The sequence below is a fragment of the Lagopus leucura genome, unplaced genomic scaffold (genome assembly GCF_019238085.1).
Source record: "Lagopus leucura isolate 7727_CA_CO unplaced genomic scaffold, USGS_WTPT01 Super-Scaffold_100001, whole genome shotgun sequence".
Lineage (NCBI taxonomy): Eukaryota > Metazoa > Chordata > Aves > Galliformes > Phasianidae > Lagopus > Lagopus leucura.
The window spans coordinates 26,520,793-26,545,864 of NW_024962262.1; the positions used below are offsets into that span (position 1 = coordinate 26,520,793).

The following is a 25,072-nucleotide window of genomic DNA, read 5'->3' on the forward strand; positions in this document are numbered from 1 at the left end:
ATCATGCTTTGTGGCACGTTTTGAATGTCTCATGTGGAACTCCAAAAAATTAATGCACTTTTTTCTTCCCCAAGATCATCAATACTCTATTTTCTGAGCTAATCTTTATTGACAAATTAATTTAGGCTAACTTTCCATTAATGCTCATTATCTCATGTTTCCTGCTGTTCACTTTAATCCATCAGATCTATAAGTGTCTTAAAAATCAACTACTGCCTTTCCTCCTAGCTTTAAGTTTCCTACAAGTGCTAGCTAACATAATGGCCAAAAATCTCAATAGTTGTGTATGTTTTTACATACAGCATAGATTTTTGTTTAAATTCTACCATGCTTACCTGGAGTCTCTTCATTCTAGTTCAACCACAATAACCTCAATTAACAATTAAGAACTAACTTCTGATGACTAAGGATCATAATTTGATTTATCATCATCAAGCAGATTCTTCCTCTAATTGTCTTGCTTTTTTTTACTGTTTTTCACAGTCTCCTCTCAGTCAGAGCTTCTGCTTAACAGATGCATAATACTACCCCATATTATCGGTTAACATTTTTTGTAAAGATTACCATCTGCTAGGTCACTTGCTGTGCTTAGCATCTCACTTCCTAGTGCTTAGGTTCACACAAAAATGTTATTTTTCTTCTTTCCAAGTTGGAGGGGAGATGTAGATGTGGAAAAAAGTCAATGAAGGGGAAAAAGAAATGACAGGTGGGTTATGAAAGCTAGGAAAGTTTGGAAAAACTTAAGGTTTTTTTTTTCTTTTTTTTTTTCCCAACCATGTGTTCTACAGGATTCCAGGCCTTTCAAGATGATCTTTGTCTGGCAGTAAATTAAGTTCATACATATGCATATGTGCTTCTGCATTCTAGTCCATCTTAGCACTTAGGCAGAACTTCCACAGAGTTTTCTGTTTGAATTCTGTCTTAAGCATATTTGATTTATTTTAGTATCTCTCCCTACACAACTGCTCTTTGGCTGGCTGTGGTTAAAAAAGACTGAAATCAATGATTTCAAATGGCCGTATGATGAAGATCAATGCACTGAATGTAGCAGGTTACCTGAAAACACAATACAAAATTATGTGATCATAAGTTACATCAGAAAGTACTGCTTTATACAAGCAGTAAAAATTAAGGCTGTGCAAGCAATCTCTATTCTGCTGTTCCCTAACTCATCAGTGTTTGATTTCACAGTTTACGTTCTTTCAAACACAGCAGCTCTTCTGTGCATAGTTAGTAAATGAGGGTACTTTCCACTGTAAAACTCTGTTTTTGGCTGCTTGAATACTTGTAAGAAAAGAAACCAAACAGATAATTAAAAAATATATGGAGACAAATTCTTAATATAGAAAAAAAACAGCTCAACAGTAGGCAAACTTAAAAGGTGATCGAAAACAAAACAGAGTACATGCTTTATGGTTAAAAAAAAAAAAAAAAAAAAAAAAAAAAAAAAAAAAAAACTAAACAAAAACACAAACATGACATCTTAATATTCCTAACAAGGCAGGGATAACTGATTAAGGTGCACATTTCTTTTACATTTTTTTTCAGATAAGTAGTACCTCCCTGCAAAAATAGTCATGTACAATGACACCATGATGCAGACACTAAGGTTAATTTTGTTTTACTGCCCACTGCTAAGCTTGCTTCTTTTGTTCAAAACACTGAAAGTAACATCAGATTACATTTTTCTTCCTGTGTTCTTAAAGAACTTTTCTACTGATAATTTATAAATAAAACTGATGGGAAAGAAAAATCATTAGAACTTTTTGAAGGGAAAAAGATACGCAGACAAGCCAATATGAGTGTACAGGACAATTTGACAAGTGGTAAAGCTTAAACAGAAGTTGTATTAATAATATTAATTTAGGCACTTTCTCTCTTCTGAACACTTCATCATTTACATATTGTTAAACAAACATGAAAGATGCATTTCTATATATATACACATAAGTTAAACTAAAACACTGGACATGAAACAATGTTCTAATAAAGTCTGAAGCAAATCTGAGTTCTAAAACTGTATTACAAAGTAGAAATATTTATATTTTGTCTTTATTAGTACTCAACATCCCTTTCAGATATTCGTCACAAACTCAAGTATACTAATGTAATTTTCATATGTAAATTTCGTATTTTCTGGTAATTGAGGAGAAACATACACAACTTCCTCTTGAAAGCTTTCTTAAAAACAAAGTCATCAATGAGTTTGATATAACTTTAAGTCAAAAGTTTTTAAGAAACTTAGAAACAAATATAACTTCCAGGTCTTGAAAGCATCAGCATAATTAATTAAAATTATGGAAAGAAGCTGCACTAATTTTAAATGAAAAAGACTGCATATTGAACAGAGCTGTCTTATTCATATTTAAGTGCGTGTTTGGCAATGAACAAACAATGCCATTGCTGATGAATGCATTTTAAATAATAGCATTTAAATACTTGATCTACCAAAATAAAACTAATTACTGAAATAACTGAATTATCTACACTTTGGGATAATCTAAAATAGTTCAAATGCAGGCAGCCTCAGTTAATATTGTATCAATACTCAACAGCTTTAACTAAAATTAATGAATATTAATTTTTTTTATTATTATTATTATTCCAAGAAGAAGAAGATTGAAAGAAAATATTTTTTCCTTTCTGCATTGGCATCAAAAGCTAAAACCTTGGTTAATTACACACAAAATTTGCATCCTAGCAGTGATCATTTACGGTTTTTCATGTTGCAAAACCTTTGCATATCTAAATCAATATGTGATAAACATTTAAATGTTCCCAGTGTCTCTCAAGAAAGAGAAGAATGATGTAAGAGTTCTCAGGAACACCACTACTCTCTCCCCCAACTCATGGAAAACTACAGCATCTAGATGAAGAATTAACAGAACTCCAGATTTTTTCATCTGGCAATACCTGACTGTATAAATCAGGATTTCTCCTAAGTATTTGTGATAAAATGTTCTCAGCTTTAGAGCATAAACCATTCTGAAAAGGAGATTAATCTGCACACTTTCAGCCAGACATACCCAGACCAACTCCAATATCTACAAAGATACAGAATTACAATTCTCTTTCACACAGATAATACAGGTGTATGCAACAGGCTGGCCAGCAATATCACCTTAAGTACAGTCCCTCTACACCCTATCAAACTGACAGTAAAAATACATGGAATATCTGAAACATAGTTAGATCCAGAATATCTTTGTTTAAGAGACAGTTTACAAAGTGGACAAGCTGTACTGGTTCTATTTCCAACCACAGAAATGGAAACACAATGAAATGTTGTTCTCTGTTTTTTTGTTCCAACCTTCCCCCTACAAGTGAAAATTTTATTCCCAGGTCTGTCATCAACATCTTTCTAAGATAATTCAGTATTTTTAGCTGTCCCAAGTATTAATATAGCAGTACACAGACAGAAGAATAAAAGCATCCCTTACTACTCCTCAAAGCTAAAATCAGTTGCAAACATTCAAATAAAATAAATATTCTGCCCTTCTCTATTTCCATAGTTTCTCTCTTCTCCGTTGCTCCTTACTTATGATAAAGCTAGTAATTTCTTGAAGGCAGATGAAATAAAATCAAAAGTTGCCCCACAGAGTTTGGTGGCTTGGACTCTAGAAAACAGGTTCAATCAGAATGCACACTTGATATCTCAGGAATAAAAATAAATAAATAAATAAAACAGTAGCAAATTCTGAAAATGCATTATTTTAAAAAATTTAAATCAGACATTAGTGACATAATCAAAATGGTATTTGCCAAAACAGCAGAAGCTTATACAAAACAAAATTTCAGCACTGCTGCCTCCTCCTCTCAACACACAAGAATGTCACCAACCACATCAGCACACTTCATTAAAATATCAGCTCTATCAGTCTAAAGTCTCTCAACTTTATTTATTTACTAGATTAAGACTCTGAAATATTTAAAACAAGAGCAGTATCAAAGGCTTGTTAGAACACAGTCTGTATAAAATTCCAACAATAATTCCTGATGTAGATAATACACAAAACAAGCAAATTTTGAAATGCTCCGGTGTTTTGCATCTGTTTAAATTTAGTCAACATACTGGATTGCTTTGGGCTACTTAAGTATAAAAAAACTTCATTTTGCAAAACAAGAAATTTTGCTTACTATTATACTGTAGAAATTCATTGATGAATTATAGTAATTTATAATAAATAATTCATACTATAGATAATGAGCAATGTACGATCTTGCAGGCTTTTAAAGTTTCTATATTAAGTCAGTTTAAGCATTTACATTAAAAATAAAAGCTACTATTTAATTGCAAATCAGCAAAAAATTTAAATTGACAATAGTAAAGTAATTTAAAAACACTGGAACAGGTTTCCCAGAGAGGTTGTATAGTCTCCCTCTATGGAAATATTCAAGACCCACCTAAACACCTACCCATGCGACCTATTGTATAGCAGGGGGGGTTGGACTTGGTATCTTGAGGTACCTCCCAACCCCTACAAATCTGTGATTCTACAATTCATAGAAAACACTGCTTTTCTCCAGTTAGACAAACATATGGATTTTCACAATTTTTCAAAATCAGGCTATATAAAAACAAACTAGTTTTTTAGGTTCTGATTTTTATTTTGTTAATGCACTCATCTACTTAAGCAAAGTCAGTTAATTCCCATTCTTAGAACATAGGCTATGTTTCCTTAGACAGTTCAAGCCTCTCATCAAGTCACTTACCCCTTCCTTCTTCTAGTCTGTGTCTCCTATTTACACGCTGCCGCTTTTCTTCTTGCCGTAACTGTAGGTGTTCTTCAATATTAACTCCTGGAACTGGGACAGCTACATTGGTTAAGAAAACAATACACTTTAAAAAGTTTTAAAAATTGTTATGAGAGCAATAAACCTTAACAGAGTTATAGTAAATGGAAACCAAAGCCTACTTACTACTAGTCCTTTATATAGTTCTTGCACAATATTTAGAGAAGGACAGCAAAGATGATTAAATTTTATCTAGAGTTTTAAGCCTTACTGTTGAATTTCCTGATTTCCACAAATCTGCCACAGTTCCAACTTCACTGAATAGCATTTAGTACTTTCTCTCTATAAATACTGCAGATTAGCATGGATCTCAATTTTTCCCCAGAAAGCTTCAGAAAGAATTATTAATAAATCATAAATACAAATATATATATATATAATGTAAACTATATTTTAAAATATAACTAAGTTACATATTTAAAACATTTTAAATACATACTTAAATACTGCACCAGCATATGCTACATGCTTAATAAAAAAACATTCAATTACTTTAATATACGCATACATCTTTACATAAATTCTGGCATTTATCCAACCAGGTGTATCCTGCTCCTGATACCAAATACAAAACTGCACCTTGAAGCACTCTTACTTTTCCCCAAGAAAATATGGCTCAATCAATTCAATGTCCACCCCTCAAACTATGGCAGGCACAACATAGGGCCAAGGGGTGTCTATCCTGCTAAGAAAGGAGTTAGCAAAGCAGAAGAAAGTACAAAAAACTTAACTCCTTGGCTTAGTTTCAGCTGGGATTGAATTGCTTTCCTTAGAGTGTCTGGTATGATGCTACATTTTTAGGTCCAGGAGAAAAACAATGTTGATAACACACTGATATTTAAGGTTGCTGTTATGCAGTGTTGTATAGAGTTAAGGACATTTGCAGCAAACAGCCCAAGGAGCTGCGAAGGAACAGAATTAGGACAGTTGACCTAAACTGGCTAAAGGTATCTTCCATACCATATGACACCATGCAAAAGGAGTTTTGAAGGGAGTGGGAGTTCATCTCTCTGCCTTCTGCTGTTCAGGGGAACTAGCAGGTCATTGGCTGGGGGGGCAGTGAGCAATTGCTCATGCATCACTTGTTACATACATTTGTATATATATATATATACATCTATATATATATATATATACACTTATACACACACACACATTTATATAGATACATAGATAGATATATAGATATATACATAGTCATAACTATTTTCCTTTTCTCTAGCTTAATAAATAGCTATATCTCAACTCACGAGTTCTACATTGCTTTTCTTGATTCTCTCCCCGCACCCCACTGGAAAGGGATTGGAGTGAGCAAACAACTGTGCGGTGCTGAGCCACCAGCTAGGTTAAACCACAACAGTCAATTTGGCGCCCAATATGGGGCTCAAAGGGTTGAGATAACATCAGGTCAAGCCAGAGCATGTTAAATCAGCGTGTTGTGGTAGTTTGATAATTGCTGGTTACAATGTTGATTTTTTTCCTACTTACGGAGCTCTACAAGAGACTTCTCATGGAACTATATTTTGAAGCATCTCACTTCCTGCTTATTTCTCCTGCTGTGTCATTTGTCATCTCTGGGAGTTGGATTAAGGTTTTTATTTTGCTAGGCTGTGTGGTCTTGGCTTATCTCATGATAAAACTGGCAGCAAAGAAACTAACGCTTCAGGTTTTGGGAGCCTTTCCAGCAACCTCCCTTTCAATTTCCTTTTCCTCAACCTCCCTTTCACTTTTCCTTCTTTCTGTAGAGTTCAAGAGCTAATTACAATAGCTCTTGAGAATTTTGAATACCCATAGGATGTTCAAACCAGTGTGCCCCTATTACAATGTTATGAATGTGTTTCAAGTTATGTTTAAGATTAAATAATTATTTAAGAATGTCACCCAGACATGTGCCCTAAGACAGGATGGGATGGGATGGCCAGGTGCCTAGAGCAGTGGGCACCCCCAGTAATTTGCAACTGCACCTCTGAACAATTAAAGAATACTGAAAAACGAGTAGAATATTTGGCAATCCTAAAGAGACAAATCACTGCAGCATGCCAGGGCCTGGCATGTGCCTATCAAGCTCCATTCAAAACTATTCAGCATCCTCAAGGGAAGAAGAATACTTATGGATCTGATGACAATGCAATAGACTCTCCAACTCCTGAGAAACTTTGCAGCAGCCCCAATTTCTGCAACAGGCTCTGCAGCTGTTCTGACAATTGCGACAGACCCTGACATCACTCCTACCCTTGCAATGTGCCCTGTGCTTGCTCCTACTATGGGTCCCATGGCTGTTCCACATATTGCATGGAACACTCCTAGGCCATGCATGAGAATAGAGCTAGTAAGCAGCGCTGCTGCTATCACATTCACTGTCAGTGCAGTGCAGCATAAACCTACTTCTGTAACCTCAGGGGGTCCTTAGAATTAGAAAAACTCATCACAAGAATCACTTCCAGTTCCTATTTAGCTTTTACACGGAAAAAAAATCCCACGTTCAAAGTGTAGTGTAGGATTTTCTATGCCTAGTTTTCAGAGAAAAAAAAAAAAAAATAATAGTTGAGATGAACAAATATTTTAACTCAACCATGTGATTGCTTGCTTTATGGTCCTTTTCTATATCAGATACTACTTTCATGAAGCATTATGATCTGCACATAAATTTAACTATAAAAAAAAAAAAAGGAAGGGCCTTTGTTGGACCTAATAAAGTCTCTCCAATCTTCTAACTATCCAGCTCTAAGTACAGAGAATGCTATTATCTGATTTCAGAGAATTTCAGAAAAAGGTAAGACTCAAGCTGGAGTTCAACAGGTTGCCCAGAGATACAGTGGAAGCCCCATCCCTGGAGACATTCAAGGCCAGTCTTGACTAGGCTCACCTAGTCAAGCCACCCAATGTAGCTGTAGAGATGCCTATTCATGGCAAGAGAGTTGAACCAGATGACCTTTATGGGTCCCTTCCAACTCTAAGGATTCTATGATTCATGTGTCTTTGTGTGCAGGTCTGAAGTGAACTCCATAATCCTGGCAATATATTTTACCCAAACATTTCTGGTAGAAGAAAAAAAATTCTCAAGAAACAGTGTCTGCAAAAACACTGAAATAATTTTTCTGTGTCTGCAAAAACATTGAAATACTGTCAGGCTATCAAAAACAGGCAAGTGAAACAGCATCCTAACCACACAGGTCAAAATGGCACACTCATGCCTTCAGTAATACAAAGTTTAAAATGTTTCTTACTTACCAAAACAATCCCACTTTTCCACATTACCAATAAATAAATAAATCTGCTTGATCAGCTATATTTATATATTTTAACGCTAACATATTAGAACTATCATGTAAGTCCAGAAGTTCCATAATTTGCTTCCCAGGATGGAACTGCATTAGTTGAGATACAAAGTTTCATCACAGAACGCAGAAAAATGAAACTGCAAAACAAGTCTTAACTGAAAGAACAGACTTATTTTTACATTCGCCTGTTACTCCAACGCAAGTTTCAGAAGACTGTAGCTAGACTGCTTTTATTTAAAGATTTCAAACAGAAGTATCAAAAGAAAAAAAGCACAAAAGTAATAATAAAAAAAAATAAAAATACCTCAACTGGAAATAAAAGTGTAATAAGTGAGAAAATTAAAAGTCATCTTAATAATTTTGTATCACTTACCTAATAAGAGATCTAAAGGTATCATCTCTTTTACAGCATCAAGGATTCCTCTTTGCCTTGCCTCCTGGCCATCCAGTTCTCTAGCACATGCCTTGCAGCAGCCACATACAGCGCAGCCCGACTCACCTGAGCCACAGCCACAGATTCTGCATCAAACAGAGTTGCTCTGTCAATACCTTTTATTTTCATGCATCACTAATGCCTTGGTAATTAAAACATACATGCCCACAGACAGAACAAACCTATAACATAATTCTTCCCATGATTAACAGATAGTATAGCTACTTTAAATTCTAGATGCTGTTGCATTGTGCCTGGAAGCATACATTGACAATACACATCCAAACTGACTTCTCAGCATTAACTTTTTTTCAATTAATTAAATGCACACTATGGAAGAATACATACAAGAAAATGGCAAACACATGCAATGCAAAGCAGTGGCTCTTGATGCAGCTCAACTCTTTAGTAACAGATAAAAGCAAACAGAAAAGATAAAAACTTCTACTGTAGCACAAAAAGGTCATCCCAAAGCCCTGTCAACAGAATAGAGTGCGTTGAGTTGGAAGGGACCTATAACGATCATCAAGTCCAATGCCTGATCACTCCAGGGCTAACCAGAAAAGCTTATTAAGAGTGTTGCCTAAATGCCTCTTGAACACTAACAGGTGTGAAGCATCAACCACCTTGCTAGGAAGCCTGTTTCACTGTTTGACCACTCACACAGTAAAGAACTTTCTCTAATGTTCAGCCTGAATCCCCTCTGGTGCAGCTTTGTTCTCTCACATTCTATCATCGGTTACCACGGAGAAGAGCTTGGCTCTCTGCTCGGGGAGTTGTAGAGAGTAGTGAGATCGCCTCTTGGCCTCATCTTCTCCAAAATGGACAATCCAAGTATTCTCAGCCTCTCCCTACATGACACGCTGTCCAGACCTTTTATGAGTTTGTTGCTCTCCTCTTGACACACTCAAATATCTTAACATCCTTTTTATACTATGTCCAAATCTGTACACAATATTCAAACTTTGGCCACAATAATGCTAAGTACAACAGGAGAAGTATCTCTTCTGACCACCTGGATACGAGGTTTGCCTTCTTGGATGCCCAGGCACACAGCTGGCTCATACTGGGCCTGCAGTCAGTACCCCAAGGACTTTCTGCAAGACTACTCTCTAACCACTCTTCTCCCAGTCTGCATCTGTGTCTGGCATTATCCTGTCCCAGGTGCAGTTATCCAGAAATTACCTTTGTTGAATTTCATATCATTGTTGATTTTCCAATGCTCCACTCTATGTAGGTCTTTCTAACTCCTCCAGAGTTACAGAGTTAATCAACAGAACTTTCCAGTTTTGTATCAGCAAACATGCTAGGGATGCAACCAAACTCCTGCATCCAAAATCACTGATAGAAATGTTGAACAGAACTGGCCAAAGAACTGAGCCCTGTGAAACACTGCTGGTGACTGGCTGTCAACCAGATGCAGCTTCATTCACTAAAAACCTCTGAGCTCTGGAATTCAGCCTGTTCACCACTAAGTGTAACATGAACCTATTAAACTCCAGCTATCCAAAAAGATGCTACAAGGGACTGTTATCAAAATCTAGGAAGGTTCAATTGAAGGTACCCTTCAATCACTAAGCCGCTGACATTATCATAGAAGATCAAATTACTAAGACAGGACTTTCCCTTCATGAATTCACACTGACTGTGCCTGATAATAGCTCTGTTCTATAAATGCCGTTGAAGAGACATGTCTGTCACAAGTCAGACAATGTTATTGCCCATATTCAACACCTTTTAGTACAACAAAATATATCCTGCAGAATGCAAAAAATGCATTTAGAATTAAATAACATGTAATCACTACAAGCTATTTACAAATTAAGTTTTGTAAATTTGTATTTGTGCTTTCTGATTTTGAACGCACATACCCATCTTCAGATACAACATTATCTTAGATTTAAATTTAAGAATACAGCAGATTAGTTTGAATTCAATACGTTTTGCCTGTTCAACCATCTATAGCAAGTATATTTCCATATATTTGCTTACCCTCCAGGAACTCTGTCAGGACGACCACTACTAACACAGCTAGCTCCATAGCCTGTGCAGTCTCCACAAACAGTGCACACCATGCACTGCTCCAGCTTCCATTTATGCATGCCTGGTGGGCACATCATGGATTTCTCATCTTTTTCATCCAGTTCCTCTTCTAGATCTTCATCCATTGCTGTTGCCATGTTCTCAACTCCAAAGCCTAACGAAGACAGTGAAACAAGAAAGAACTGTTTTCTGAGCTTAGTAGTGGCTAATGAAGAAAATTTGAAGAAAACACACAAATCAGATTTTAAAAGGAATGATTAGCAATGCCTGATTCAAATTCTTATTTGGCACAACTAAGTTTCTGAAATCTATCCAAACTTGAGCTGGAGCTGATATCTAGGCTTCACAACTAAAAGGGAAATGAAATATTTTTATTCTGTGTACAAGTAACAGATTGTTTACTTGTAATTTATAAAATATTCCAATTCTGCAAAGGTGAAGGACAAATTTTTCATATCTGCATTTTGGAGTAAGAGATATATTCAGATGTATGCAGAAAGATGTAGACTTGAATCTATGCACTGTTTATGCAAACAAAGCAGACACTAGATGAAATGAGAATGATGGTTGAACTTTTTTTGGTTACTAGGACAAACGCACATAGTAAGACAAAGAGTCGTAAGGTCTTGTTTTATTAATTTGTTTTAAAGAAAAGCTTTTTCACCAGTAGAACTGAAGTAATTATTTTACACAGCTAAGTTTACTAATACATGCAAAATGCCAAATGCCCAAGAGATGAAGTAAAAACATTCATGCATGCTTTTTTGTTGTTGTTGTTGGATTTTTTTGTGTGTTTTTGGTTTTTTTTGAAAGCATACTGTATTAAACTAAAGATTCAGAACTATATTAGATAAAATACGTTACGTTTTTGCTTGTAATATTTTTCAGCACATAAAACAAAAGGAAAATCCTAGGTTCCTTACCTTTTCCTCCCTGGCTCATGGAGCCTGTGTCTCGTCCACACTGTCCCTTATTATTTACACCAAATGTCCAAACTTCTCCATTCTTCATTAGCACACAGGTGTGAGCTTTCCCCATGGCTACTTGAGTCACAAAATGGCCTTTCAAATCTGTTACTAAACCTATATGACATAGATCAGTTGAGTAGTAGATTGCACTTTCTACCTGAGATGAAAACTTCCATAATATAACATAATTGCTAACACTGACAATTTTTAAATTAATGGTAAGGTAGAAGAATAACTGACAGAGAAAACAAGTGCTAGGGTAAGAAGTGAAAAGAGAATTAACCCTAGATCGCATGTCCTGCAAAAAGAAAAAAAGTCAAAAACAACTCATGAAAACAATTCCAAAAGAGTTGTAACAATCACACTGGACTTTATTTCTTTAGAAAATTATTTAAATTTATATGTGCTGGATCACAAGGAAATTTCTCTGCAGAGTTGTGAGTAAAGAAACTTGTAAGGCCTGGTTTCCTGCATGCTTTGCTCATAGTATGTCTCATTTCTGACATTCCTATGTGGCTGTCTAACATGCAACTAATATACATATACAACTGATACTTTAAGTATACAACTAATGTATTTTTTTTCGCTTTGTGCAAGCATTCTCCAGTGCTCCATATTTTTATGTAACTTAAGAAAACTGTCTTGTCTTTCTATCCTTCTGTCATATCTGGTTGAAATTCAGAAAAGTATTAGGAGAGTAAGAAATACAAACATAATTTCCACAGGCTGAAGCCTTTCAGACTAATTTAAATTACTCTATTTCAGAAATCACTTAAAACAAATATTAGCTTACTTGTACTATCAGAGTAAATGGCATCTTTTCCAAACATGTAGAGTTCTCCATCTTTTGAAATTACAGAACTGCTTCCATTATTGCAAGCTGTAGATATCACAATCTTTCCTTCCATTTTGATGATTTTTTTAGGCTTATACGGTTTTGACTGTCGTCTGCTTTTTGCTTTAAATAAATAAATCACGTTATTCCACGTTATTCTACATTCCACATTAAAAAAAAGTCTGAGGACACAGTAGCATTTGCTTTATAACTAAAAAAAAAAAAAAAAGGCGTTGATTGCTTGCACTCTATCTTTAAAACACAGCTAAAGAACATAATAAACAACTAACAGCTATTACTGACCATCAATCTGCATTCAAATCAGACAACTGTAACCTTTAAATGCTGAGTTACCAACTATCTACAGAAAATAGGCACATAGACTGCAGACAGAAACACAATCACCTTGCCCAGCTTTAAAAGAAATTAGAAAAAATTATAGTTTGTGCACTTCATTTTAATCCAACTTAGAGGGTGAAAGAGAATCAGATTAGTACAAACAGAGTTGAACTTTTAAAAGAATTGAGAGAGACCTTGATCAAGATCCTGATCTTATGCTCTAGTATGAAGATCTAATGCTAAGACCCATTTCAACTTCCTTAACGTAAAGAAAAACAGCATCAGCAATTTACTCCAAAGTACTTAACTACTGTTTCATCTGAAATGGAATATTAATTTAATATATAAGAAAAAGATATAATTAAATTATATTACAGATAAATTCCAAATAACTGCTCGAAGAAATCTTGAAATTTCTGCTTGTACATTTTTTTTTTCTAAAATCTTATTGCCTAAGATGATTAGATCTCTTAAATTTACTCTTACTTTATTGAAGTAGTATGATTTTGTCCCGCACTTTTTTCAGCAGGTCTGCATTTAAGACTCTTCAAGTTTACCGCGGATTATAGTAAGTTTGACATCCATAGACTTTCTTACAAGAGCAATACAATTAACATCCTGTACTCCGAGCACATTAATGGGATAAATTTCAAACTCAACAACGTTTAAGGTAATTGGAAAGCATTATTGAAACACAATATCCAATTTTTGCTTGAAAGTGTAAAAGAACTCCTCAGTGCAGGAGAGATATAAGCCTCTTAGAGCACACAAAAATGATCCAAGGGATTGAACACCTCTCCTACGAGGACAGGCTGAGAGAGCTGGGGTTGTTCAACCTGGAGAAGGGAAGGCCCAAAGTGACCTGATAGCAGCCTTTCAGTATATAAAAGGGAGCTACAGGAAACAATGGTCTGTTGTCACAGAATGAGAGGAAATTGTTTAAAGCTTAAAGATGATAGATTTACGTTAGATATAAGCAAAAAGGTTTCTTTGCAATAATGGTGGTAAGGTATTGGAACAGGTTGCCCAGAGATATGGTGGAAGCTCCATCCTAGAAGACATTCAAGGTCAGGCTGGATGGGACTTTGAGCAACCTGATCTAGTGCTGGATGCCCCTGTTCACTGCAGAAGAATCACAGAATCACAGAATCACCAAGGTTGGTAAAGACCTTCCAAGATCATCCAGTCCAACCATACACCTATCACCAATACACCAATAGTACTAACTAAATCATGTTCCTCAACACAACATCCAAACGTTCCTTGAACACCTGCAGGGTGACTCCACCCCCTCCTCAGGCAGCCCATTCCAGTGCCTGACCACCCTTTCAGAGAACTAGTACTTCCGAACGTCCAGCTTAAATCTACCCTGGCACAGCTTAAAGCCATTTCCCTCTAGTTCTATCACCAGTTACACTAGAAAAGAGGCCGATCCCCAGCTCACTACAACCTCCCTTCAGGTAGTTATAGAGAGCAGTAAGGTCTCCCTAAGCCTCTCTTCTCCAGACTGAACAATCCCAGCTCCTTCAGCCGCTCCTCATAAGCCCTGTGTTCCAGACCCCTCACCAGCTTTGCCGCCCTTCTTTGAACCCGCTCCAGGGCCTCAATGCATTTCTTGCAGTGATGGGCCCAAAACTGGACACAGTACTCAAGGTGCGGCCTCACCAGTGCTGAGTACAGGGGGAAAAATCACTTCCCTGTTCCTGTTGGCAACATCGTTCCTGATTCAAGCCAAGATGCCGTTGGCCTTCTTGGCCACCTGGGCACACTGCTGGCTCATGTTCAGCTGAGAATCAATCAATACCCCCAGGTCCATTTCCTCTATGCAGTCCTCCAGCCACTCCGCCCCAAGCCTATAGCATTGTGTGGGGTTTGTTGTGGCCAAAGTGCAGGACCTGGCATTTGGCCTTGTTGAAACTCATCCCATTGGCTTCAGCCCAGCTATCCAGCCTGTCCAGATCCCTCTGTAGGGCCTCACTACCCCCAGGCAGATCGACACTTCCAGCCAACTTGGTGTCATCCACAAATTTACTGAGGGTGCCCTCATCCAGGTCACCAATAAAGATATTAAAGAGGACAGGCCTCAGCACCGACCCCTGGGGAACACCACTCGTGACAGGTCACCAGCTGGATTTAGCTCCATTCACTACCACTCTCTGGGCCCAGCCTTCCAGCCAGTTCCTTATCCAATCAAGAGTCTATCTGTCCAGGCCATGGGCTGCCAGCTTCTGCAGGAGAATATTGTAGGAGAAAGTGTCAAAAGCCTTGCTGAAGTCTAGGTAGACTACACCAACAGCCTTTCCCTCATCTACCAGATGGGTCACTAGATCATAGAAGGAGATCAGGTTGGTCAAGCAGGACCTGCCCTTCATGAACCCATGCTGGCTAGGCCTGATCCCCTGGTTGTTCCACACATGCTGTGTGATCTCCCTCAAGACAATCCACTCCATAACCTTCCCTGGCACCGAGGTCAGGCTAACAGGCCTGTAGTTCCCTGGATCCTCCTTACAACCCTTCTTGTAGATGGGAGTCACAGTGGCAAGCCTCTAGTCTTCTCTGGGACCTCACCAGTCAACAGGGAGCGCTGATAGATAATGTTAAGTGACTTGGCTATCACCTCTGCTAGTTCCCTCAGCACTCTTGAGTGAATCCCATCTGGTCCCATGGACTTATGTCAGTCCAGCTAGAGTAGTAGGTCTCTGACTGCGTCTTCCCAAATTGCAGAGGGTTCTGTCTGCACCCCAATCAAAACTACAAGGTCAGAGAGTGGAGTACCCCGAGGATAACTGGTCTGACCTTTAAAGACAGACGTAAGTAAAGAAGGCATTCAGAACCTCTGCGTTTTCCTTATCTTCAGTGGTCACATTTCCAGCCTCATCCAGTAAAGAATGGAGATTCTCTTTAGTCCTCCTCTTAGCGTTGATGTATTTGCGTAAGAGTTTCTTGTTCCTTTTTACCCCAGAGGCCAGGTTGAGTTCAAGCTGGGCTTTTGCCTTTCTGATTTTCTCTCTATACATCTTAACAACTTTTTTGTACTCACTCTGAGTCGCCCATCCCTTCTTCCACAGGAAGTAGATTCTCTTTTTCTCCCAGAGCCTCAAGGATAGCTCCCTATTCATCCACGATGGTCTTCTTCCCCGCCAACTCATTTTGTAGCTCAGGGGGACAGTCAGCTCCTGCGGCTTTAAGACTTCCTTCTTGAAGAATGACCAGCCATCTTGGACCTCTTTAAGGTCCATTTTGGACCTCTTTAAGCCATTCTTGGACACACTCTCTAAGAGTGAAACCCAGGGGATTCCCCCTACTAGCCTTCTGAATAATTCAAAGTCTACCCTCCAGAAGTCCAAGGTAGCAGTTTTGCTGTTCCCTTTCCTGGCTCCACCAAGAATTGAGAACTCTATCATTTCATGGTCACTCTGTCCAAGACAGCCTCCGACCTCCACATCTCCCACCAGACCTTCTCTGTTTGCGAGCAGCAGGTATAGCAGGGCAGCTCCTCTCGTTGGCTCTCACCAGCTGCATCAGAAAGTTATCCTCCATACACTTCAGAGACCTCCTAGACTGCTTCTTCTGTGCTGTGTTGTACTAGTTGACTAGTTGGACTAGATTAAGGGACTCTTCCAACTCAAATGGTTCTATGATTCACAAAATCAGCTTTTGTGCTCACACCTTTGATCTTTTTAATATGTCATAATTATGCTGATAGGGACAATTTTTTGAACGGTATATTAACCATTTATCTATTACATAAGATAACTCCCACCAACAGCATGCTTCCATGTTCTTGGAAAGTATCAACAACATCCCTATAAAATGAAAAAGTGGTTAGTAGGCTTTTATCATCTACTAATCAAGAAAACATTGCACATACTTGATTCGCCATCCTCTCCTTTACTAGCAGAACCTGTGAAGAATATACTTCCATCATCCGCAACAAGTAAGGCATGTGAACCATCGTGTCCAACAGAGAACTGAGTAATCTTTGGAGATTTTGTGATGGGTAGTTCAACCCATTTTCCTGCTGAAGGACCACCTTGTTTGATTCCAAGGCTCTGATATTTACCAGTATAATAAATCTAGGAAAAAATGGTATATCATTTTCAGTTATGCCACAATACTTCACTGTACATCATTTTTAGAGCTGCACTGTTTTAAAAGACTGACATTTCAAAATGTACAGAACTTATCCTGATATTCTAGACCTATGAAATTTTATTTAATGGAGGAAGCATTCTGATCAGATTTTACTTCCTTTGAAGTGTGCTATCTACTGTACTGTAGTTATTTTTCATATTTGTTTGATTTGATCATTTAGGTACAGAAAAAGAAAATGCTTAATATGTCTTTTTAAAACTTATTTTCAACAAAGTGAGTACATGAGCAGTAATATAACACACTATTTCACTTGAACAAATATAAAACCAGTGATATGAACAAAAAAAAAAGCTTCCCCTAGAATTATGCCACAACTGGAATGAGTGTGTTAGCCTATCAGAACACTTACAGGCATCTGTTATTAGGTCTTATTGTTAGGTCATGCTTAAACAGCCAACTTAAATAGATGAAAACCAGGAAATACATTTTCAGTACCTTTCCACTAGCAGTTTTCATAAGTGCAAACTCTCTTCCAGCACCAAGGACAGCTGATTCCTCATCAAACCCTGTACCTGTGCAAGGAAGGAACTATTAGTTTTACCAGGCAGTTTCACAGACTAGTCTATGAACCTAAATCCAACAGGAAGCATTTGTCAAAACAAAGGTTCTAAACAAAGTCACAAAGAGAAACAAACTTTTGCCGCCACAACAAGGCTTACTGGCCTAGATGTAATAAACTGTCCAAAGAGGAAAAACCACTAACATAAGAGCAACTGCATGTGGTCAGACAAAAGGTCCATATGGCCAAATATTCTTTTGACAGCTGAATTAGCAAAAGAGGTAAGCAAATGTCAAGTAATTTCTCTGAACTACCTTCTTAGACACCAGGAGCTCTGCATCTCAAAAATTCTGATAGTGATTTGGTTTCCAGATATGTTAGTATCTTTGCATTTGTTCCAATGAATCCAGACTGCAGTCCTTATAACTTCTGTAAACTTTGACCCAGAGCAAGGAGTTCTGTAGCTTAACTACATGTTATATGAGCCCTATGATTGAGACTAAGATTAAAATAGTGTTATACTTATTATAAACTAAAGGGAAATAATGGAGAATTTCAGATAGCACTGCAGACAAAAAGACTGTGGTTCAAAATGAGTGTTTAAGCTGCTTCAAAAATTTATGCTTTTCCTCATAATGGAGTTATATTTATAACTGAGTTATATTTTCCTTCACATAATGAAGACAAACAAAGGGAACAGGTAGGGTTTCAGTCTTCTTATTTTATTATTAGCTCATAATTAACGTTCAAAGAAAAGAACTTACTGATAATGTGCAAGTCTTTCTCAAGATCAAACAGTGAGATGCCACAGGCATGTAAGCATTTTCTTGCAAGCTTAAGCTGCAGTTCTTGTTGCAGCACTGGCTCAGTACTTGTTGCAAATATTCGCACTACAAAGCCATCCTGCAATAAATAAAATATCCACTTTACATTGAATAATAAATACGGTGATTTACTTTTCAGAGCCTAACACCATCAGTATAAAACTATATCAGATTTAATTATCAGAAGATATACAGATAAAGTAATATCAAGTATAGAGGGAAAAAAGAAGGAAAGGCAAACAGCATGAGCTGAAGAGAAGTATCTGACACGATAAAATATTTGAATTTATTATGAAAATAGTGATTTGTTACAGAAATAATTAGCTCTGAACCTTATCACAGAAATTGTGCTTTTACAACTATGCATGTATATATTCACACATTTTTTAAGCCCTCAGCTTCTCCTGATTTACAACTCAAATTTGTAATTGCAGTTTTAAGGGAGACTACTTACTTTTTCAAATAGTATCTAAAATAAGTTTTAGATAAAGTGAGTTTTTTGTAAAACAACAACAACAGAAAACAAGTACAAAAGAAATAGTTAAACTGGTCATGTTAAAAACAAGCTGTTTTAACAGGAAAACTGGCTAGAATGCCCCAATAGAATAGGTTTGTGTTTTTTTTTCCAAAAACAGCAATTAAGTTGTTCTTAAAACCTATTTTCCATCTCAAATCAAAACTGTGCAAATATAAAAGACATAAATGGCAGCTTCTCATGACTTCTAGCTACATAGATTTATTCCTTAGTTGAGTTAGCCAAGAAAAAGTCAAATATTAAACAAAAAGGAAATTGTGTACATTTTATAAAATAAAGGAATAATGTGAGAAGTAAAAATCATTTGCCCATTGTATGTAACACTTACATCTCTAGATGCTGCTATTTGATTAACATATTCTCCATCAGTGAAGAGAATATTCTGCCCTTCAGTATGACAATCTGTGAAAGATGAAGTACATTGCATTAGTTAGTATTAACTTACAGACGCTGTTCTCTCCTTCTAATTCACTCTCACTATAACTTGACTACAAGAATTTTAGTTTGTACAGAGAGAAATCATACTACTCAGACAAGGTTTTATTTTATACAAAATCTCCACTCTCTAACACGTATATTAAATATGTTACTCTTTCGTCTCTTCACAAGTTACTTAAGTTCTTTCCATTGTGTGAAATGTGAGGGTGTCCCTAATATTTAACTTCAGAAGATCTTAATTTTACATTTAAGGAATAATCTAAATTTTTATAACAGAGCTACAATTCCATCTTGCTGAGCGTTAGTCTTTCATTAGTCATTCCCATGCCCCAAAGACTTTTCTTTAAAGTATGGATCATTATCTTTAAGAAAAGTTTACTCAGACCAACATATGGAACTTACTGAAAGAAATGAAACAGAGAGAATCAAGCTTCTCACCATTAATCTCATTTCTCTATTGTTTGTAGCTTTTGCCAAACTCTTAGCAGAAGATCTAGTGCTTTTTGAAAAACTGTAACATGTATACTTTCATATATTTATTGAAAACAGTTCAGCCACTTTCAAGGAAAAAAAAAGGTAAGGAAAGAATTCTGTCCATACTAAAAGGTAAAAAAACAAAAAGTTCACTTTCCCTACAGGTTTAAAAGTATATCCTCATACCATCTCTTCTTCTCATCCTGTTCTGCTGATGGAGCTACTAACAAGGATAGTGTGACTGCAGGACTTGTAAGGTGTTTCCTACACTGATTACACACAGGAAAGAGGCCTCTTCCAAAAACACCTTTTAACAGCTATTTTATACCACCATTGAGGGATATTGGCTCTTTAGAAGGGATAGTAGAGGTAGGAAGGCTGGGGGAGTTGCCCTCTATGTCAAAGAGTGGATAGACTGTGAGGAGTTCCCTCTGAGAAACAGTTATAAACAGGTTGAGAGCCTGTGGGTTAAAATTAGGGATGAGTCTAACAAAGGCCAGCTGGTGATAGGAGTATACTACAGGCCACCTGATCAAGGGGAGACTGTTGATGAGGATTTCTTGCTTCAGATGGGGGAAGCATTGTGCTCACAGGCTCTCATCCTGATGGAAGACTTCAACCATCCAGATATCTGTTGGAAAGACCACACGGCAAGCTGCAAGAGGTCCAGGAGGCTCCTGGAATCCATTGATGATAACTTTCTGGTCCAGGTATTGAACAGACCAACAAGTGAAGCATTGCTGGACCTGCTGCTCACCAATGTGAAGAAGATCATTAAAGTCACTAAGGTTGGAGACAGCCTGGGCTGCAGTGGCAATGCCCTGGTCGAATTCATGATCTCGAGGGATGTGGGCCTGGCAAAGAGTGGTGTCAGGACCCTGAACTTTGGAAGAGCAAACATAAAGCTGTTCAATGGACTGTTGGCCAAGATCCCCTGGGATGCTGTCTTTAAAAACAAAGAAGAGTGCGTAAGAGCCATGGGAACAAGAGCGTGTCACCTAGGAAGAATACAGGGAAGCTGTCCAGACTTGCAGATGTGGAATCAGGAAAGCCAAGGCGCAGGCAGAACTGAACTTGGCGGGGAATGTGAAAAATAATAGAAAGACATTCTACAGGTACATTGGCCAGAAGAGACAGGTCAAAGCAAGCGTACCTCCTTTGGTAAATGTAAAAGGAGAACTGGCTTCAACGGACGAAGAGAAGGCTGAGGCACTGAATGAATTCTTTGCCTCGGTCTTCACTGATGGCCAGGATTCCAGTACTTCTCACGTCTCTGAGCCCTGCATCCCTAAAATCTCTAGTTGAGGACTGGGGCAGTTAAATCCTCCCCCACTGTGAGGGCAGAGCAGGTCCGAGACCGCCTCATGAGGCTGAATGTGTATGAGTCTATAGGGCCAGATGGCATACATCCCAGGGTTCTGAAGGAGCTGGCTGAGGTGGTTGCCGAACCGCTCTCCATCATATTTGAAAAGTCATGGCTGTCACATCCCAGATGATTGAACAAAGGGTCACGTCACTCTCATTTACAAGAAGTATGTAGTAAGTGTTGCTGATGAAACAGTCAAGATGAAATCCTCCTCTGTAAATTCAAGTCTTATTACCTAGCAAATCTCAGAATTTGGGGATTCTTGTATAGTATTTCTATTGGTAAGACAGATTACTAGCTGAGGGAAAGCATACAAAACTTGGCAAAAGTATTTATCAGATGTAAGAATGCTGACACACAGTCTAGTAGTTCCAGATATATTGCTAGATTTGCTACGTCATCTGTTAGAATGGAAACACTACCCTTTAAAAGAGCCCATAGTTTTAAGAAACTTGTGGATCCTACCATCTGAGAAAATAGAAGATCATGTTTCATAGTTAACAGAATCTTTTAAGGCCACATGACTTCTAGCTACAATCGACTCCTAATCGCATTTCCTAATCTCCTACACATTTCTTTACAAATAATTGCGAATACCTTATTTAAATGTATTATGTCTGGTCAAGGTATTTGAAAGAGATTAACTCCAGATGGAACTACATCTGAATAATGTACCAACTTGGAGGAAATACTTGGATTCCTATCAGCATTCAGCTGTTAGCAGGGTAAATGCCCTCTAGTTCTATCTGGTGTGATTTTTCAAAGCTATAAAACATGCTACAAGTGATTAATATGGTTTGAGTGAGATAGTAATAAATATTTATAGTTATGTATATACTCAGGTTTCCTCAGAACAGATTACATACTTCACACACCTCTGTTACTTTCCTACTGGGTGCAAACAGAAATAACCAGAAGTGGAGCCCTTTACATTTGCTCTAGTGAGAAGGCGGCCATATCTGTTCATAAGTGTGAGGTAACTGTGCATAAGTGCAGAAGCAGGAAAATAAAGTTCAATTCCTGAAGTACAAAGGCTAGCAGTTACAAAATCTAGCATTCACTTCAACACTAACACAAACCACACAAAATACAATTGTGTAACAATTTTTGAGGTATTTTTGAATGGGTGTTCCCACAGTTTTAAGATTTATTTTGCACTGAAAGATTAATATATTTTGTTTCATTTATGTCTTTCTGAAGCATAAACACGCTTTCTTATTGAATGACGCTAGTTTACACCATGATTTGCAAAAGGAAGCTGACAGCTTTGAGGTGTAGACTTTACAGGTGTTGAAGAGTTCAACCTTGCACATAACAGAGGGGTTGAACCTAGATGATCATCATGGTCCTTTTCAACCCAGCCTATTCTTTGAAACTAACTACACATTATTTAAAGATACAATATTCTTCCTGCAGCATTTGGAGTAGATGCAAGATTGTTAAATGAAATACTAAAACTGGTCTAATGCAGAAAATCAAAGGCATAAAAAAGCAGTTTCTCTCCATTCTCAAAATCTATCTTGATTTCTCTTCTGCTTACCTGAAAATACAATACATGAAAACAGTAAAGTATAACCATCTTCTCATATCTAGAGGTTCTTACCTGGTAAAGCAACTGCACCGTCCTGCTCCAAAGTTTCAGGATTTATTCTTATGGCTGTCATACTGTGATTGTTCACATCTCTATATAATAAATAGCCCTAGTAAAAGTAAGAATACATATTGCTATGAAAATATGCTCAAATACATCAAAAAGTATTGTAAAAAAAAAAGTTTTGTTTTGATATTCAACTTTTTTTCACTAGAAAAATTGTAGGATAAAAACTAGAAATTTGGCACTCTCCACACTTTCTGCAAACTTCAATCAGCATGCTGATAACTCATACACAGCTTCTGTAAGTGTATTAAAAGACTAGAGAAATTTTCAAAAACATTAATTAAGTACCTTGACTCCCACTAGAGAGAGCTTTTCAAACTCTTCATGAAAGAAATTCTTTAAAGTACATGATGATTTTGGTGACAGCAGCCACAATAGAGAATTCTACAGTGAGTTATTATATTGTTTACCTCCCAGCTCCCAACCAAACCTAGTGGAAGGGATGTATTCAGGACTAATGATCTCCTATTCTATTTTTTCCACAGGTAGAATATCTTCATCTCTTCAAAATTATCTGTCTAGTCAGCAGTCCACATCAATGTTTGTTATATCAAATTATCTTCTCTATGTTCATATGTGGATTTTTTAGTTTTCTTTCTTGTTTGCTTTTGTCTTTAAGTTTCTCATGTCACCAGCTCATCTGGCTTCTTCTAAAAGAAGATTTAACTATCTGAAGCTTACATTTCTGTTTTTTAACTTATAACTTTGAATGAGCATATTAATACAGTCAAATACATTGTGGATGTAGTCTACTTAGACATTAATAAAGCCTTTGATGCTGTTTCCCAAATCATTCTCCTGGAAAAAATTGTCAGCTTATCATGGTGTAGACAGGTATATGCTTCACAGGTAAAAAAACTAGCTGGATGGCCAGGCCCAGAGACTATGGGTGAATGGAGTTAAATCCCGCTGGTGACCAGCTCCAGGGGTTCAGACTGTCCTGTTTAATATCTTGTTTAATATCTTGTTGAACTGAACTCTAGAAGACTGCATGCACCCTCAGTAAGTTTGCAGATGACAACAAGTGGGAGGAAGTGTTAAGGTTTCAAGTATTCACCCACCTGAGCATAGCCTAACCAAGACTTTTTTTCCTTTCTGTTTTTGATGCGAGATGTAGAATTGTATATATGGCCCTGGAAAGCAGAAAATTCAAATTGTTAAGCAAATCTCAGAATAACAATTATATAAATAATCATTTATAAACTAAGCAACATATTGAGAAAAGTAAACTATAACAAAATACTGTAAAACTCACAGAAATCATCAGGAAAAAAAAACAGACGTAGAACTGTAAACTACAAAAGATCCTCAGTGGAATTGGGTCATCTTAAAAACCTGTATTTTAGCTATCATACACCATACAAGAAATAACATTACCCTCACTGTCCCGCTATATCCAGAGCCAATCTTGTAAAGTCCATCTTTACATAAGAGATAGAGAAAGAAACCATCACTCTGAAGTAGGCACTGGTCATCTTCATCCACAGATATTTCTTTCAATGGCCATTTGTGCATCAAGGCTGCCTTCTTTATCCCATTACTGAACCAGTCCTGGATTTGTATTTTGCCAACCAAAACTGCCTGTACACTCCGCTGAAGAGAATTTAAAATTGTTGGCACCTAAAAACAGTAAAAGAAATAGTGAAAAACCATGCCTATTTTTAAACATACTATTTTCAGTTCTATCTCTAACTCAAGAAGCAGAAAGAAATATCTACTTTTTACCTAAAATAAAATAAAATAAAATAAAAAACTGAATTTGCACATTAGATATCAGAATTCATATACATAAAATTTCCAGATATGAAGAAGTTGTATTACACAACCTGAATAGTTTGACATGCGTGGCTGCCATTATTGGTGAGGATAGCAGAGATCGCTTGCAATGTTCTTCCTGTCTCTCCCCATGCAGCTACCAAACTGAAGAGGCAAGCGCAGGAAAGTGCTGTTAAGGACTGTCCTGTACTGTCACTCATTCCTGTACAACGGACAGTTATCTCCAGAAGAAGCTGAAACAGGGATTCTGCAAAAGAAGAACAGCAATTCAACAGACACATCACAAAACCATAATAAGCAATTTGCCAATCAACAGGAAATTAATTTGAACCTAGAAAATACATGGTATCTTTCCTCAGTCATTAGGTTTATCCTTACTTTCAGAGAGAAAAGAAAGCACCCTGTTTAGTTAAGCTTAAACTAACCATCCTTAACTTGACTTTCTTTTTCATCCAGAAAAAGTAAGCCTATAAATCACAAGGAAGAACAAAAAAAATCTCAAGTTTTTCTGATATAACTGAACACAACAACAAGTGATGAAGGAGTTACTTTACCTGCCTTCCAGTCTACCTCATCACTGAGGTGATATGGGTTTCCACATGTCTTGCCTAATCTGTATGATCATTACACCCATATTAGAACACACCCCATTCTT

General features: G+C 37.2%; 1 protein-coding gene across 9 annotated transcripts in view; it reads right to left on the reverse strand.

Moving 5' to 3' along the window:
• MYCBP2 (MYC binding protein 2) overlaps positions 1-24,660 on the reverse strand; it is a 157,254-nt gene extending 132,594 nt beyond the window's left edge. For all 9 annotated transcript variants that reach the window (XM_042866506.1, XM_042866509.1, XM_042866508.1 and 6 more), the window contains exons 1-13: positions 24,468-24,660; positions 24,019-24,261; positions 23,703-23,774; positions 22,588-22,684; positions 19,035-19,108; positions 18,112-18,250; positions 17,284-17,360; positions 16,565-16,769; positions 12,313-12,477; positions 11,475-11,633; positions 10,501-10,705; positions 8,449-8,594; positions 4,714-4,815 (exon numbers count right to left, since the gene is read on the reverse strand). In XM_042866506.1, the coding sequence (XP_042722440.1) occupies positions 4,714-4,815; positions 8,449-8,594; positions 10,501-10,705; positions 11,475-11,633; positions 12,313-12,477; positions 16,565-16,769; positions 17,284-17,360; positions 18,112-18,250; positions 19,035-19,108; positions 22,588-22,684; positions 23,703-23,774; positions 24,019-24,261; positions 24,468-24,617 (1,834 nt within the window). In that variant the 5' untranslated portion in view covers positions 24,618-24,660. The remainder of the gene's footprint in view (positions 1-4,713; positions 4,816-8,448; positions 8,595-10,500; positions 10,706-11,474; positions 11,634-12,312; positions 12,478-16,564; positions 16,770-17,283; positions 17,361-18,111; positions 18,251-19,034; positions 19,109-22,587; positions 22,685-23,702; positions 23,775-24,018; positions 24,262-24,467) is intronic.
• Between the last annotated feature and the right edge of the window lie 412 nt (positions 24,661-25,072).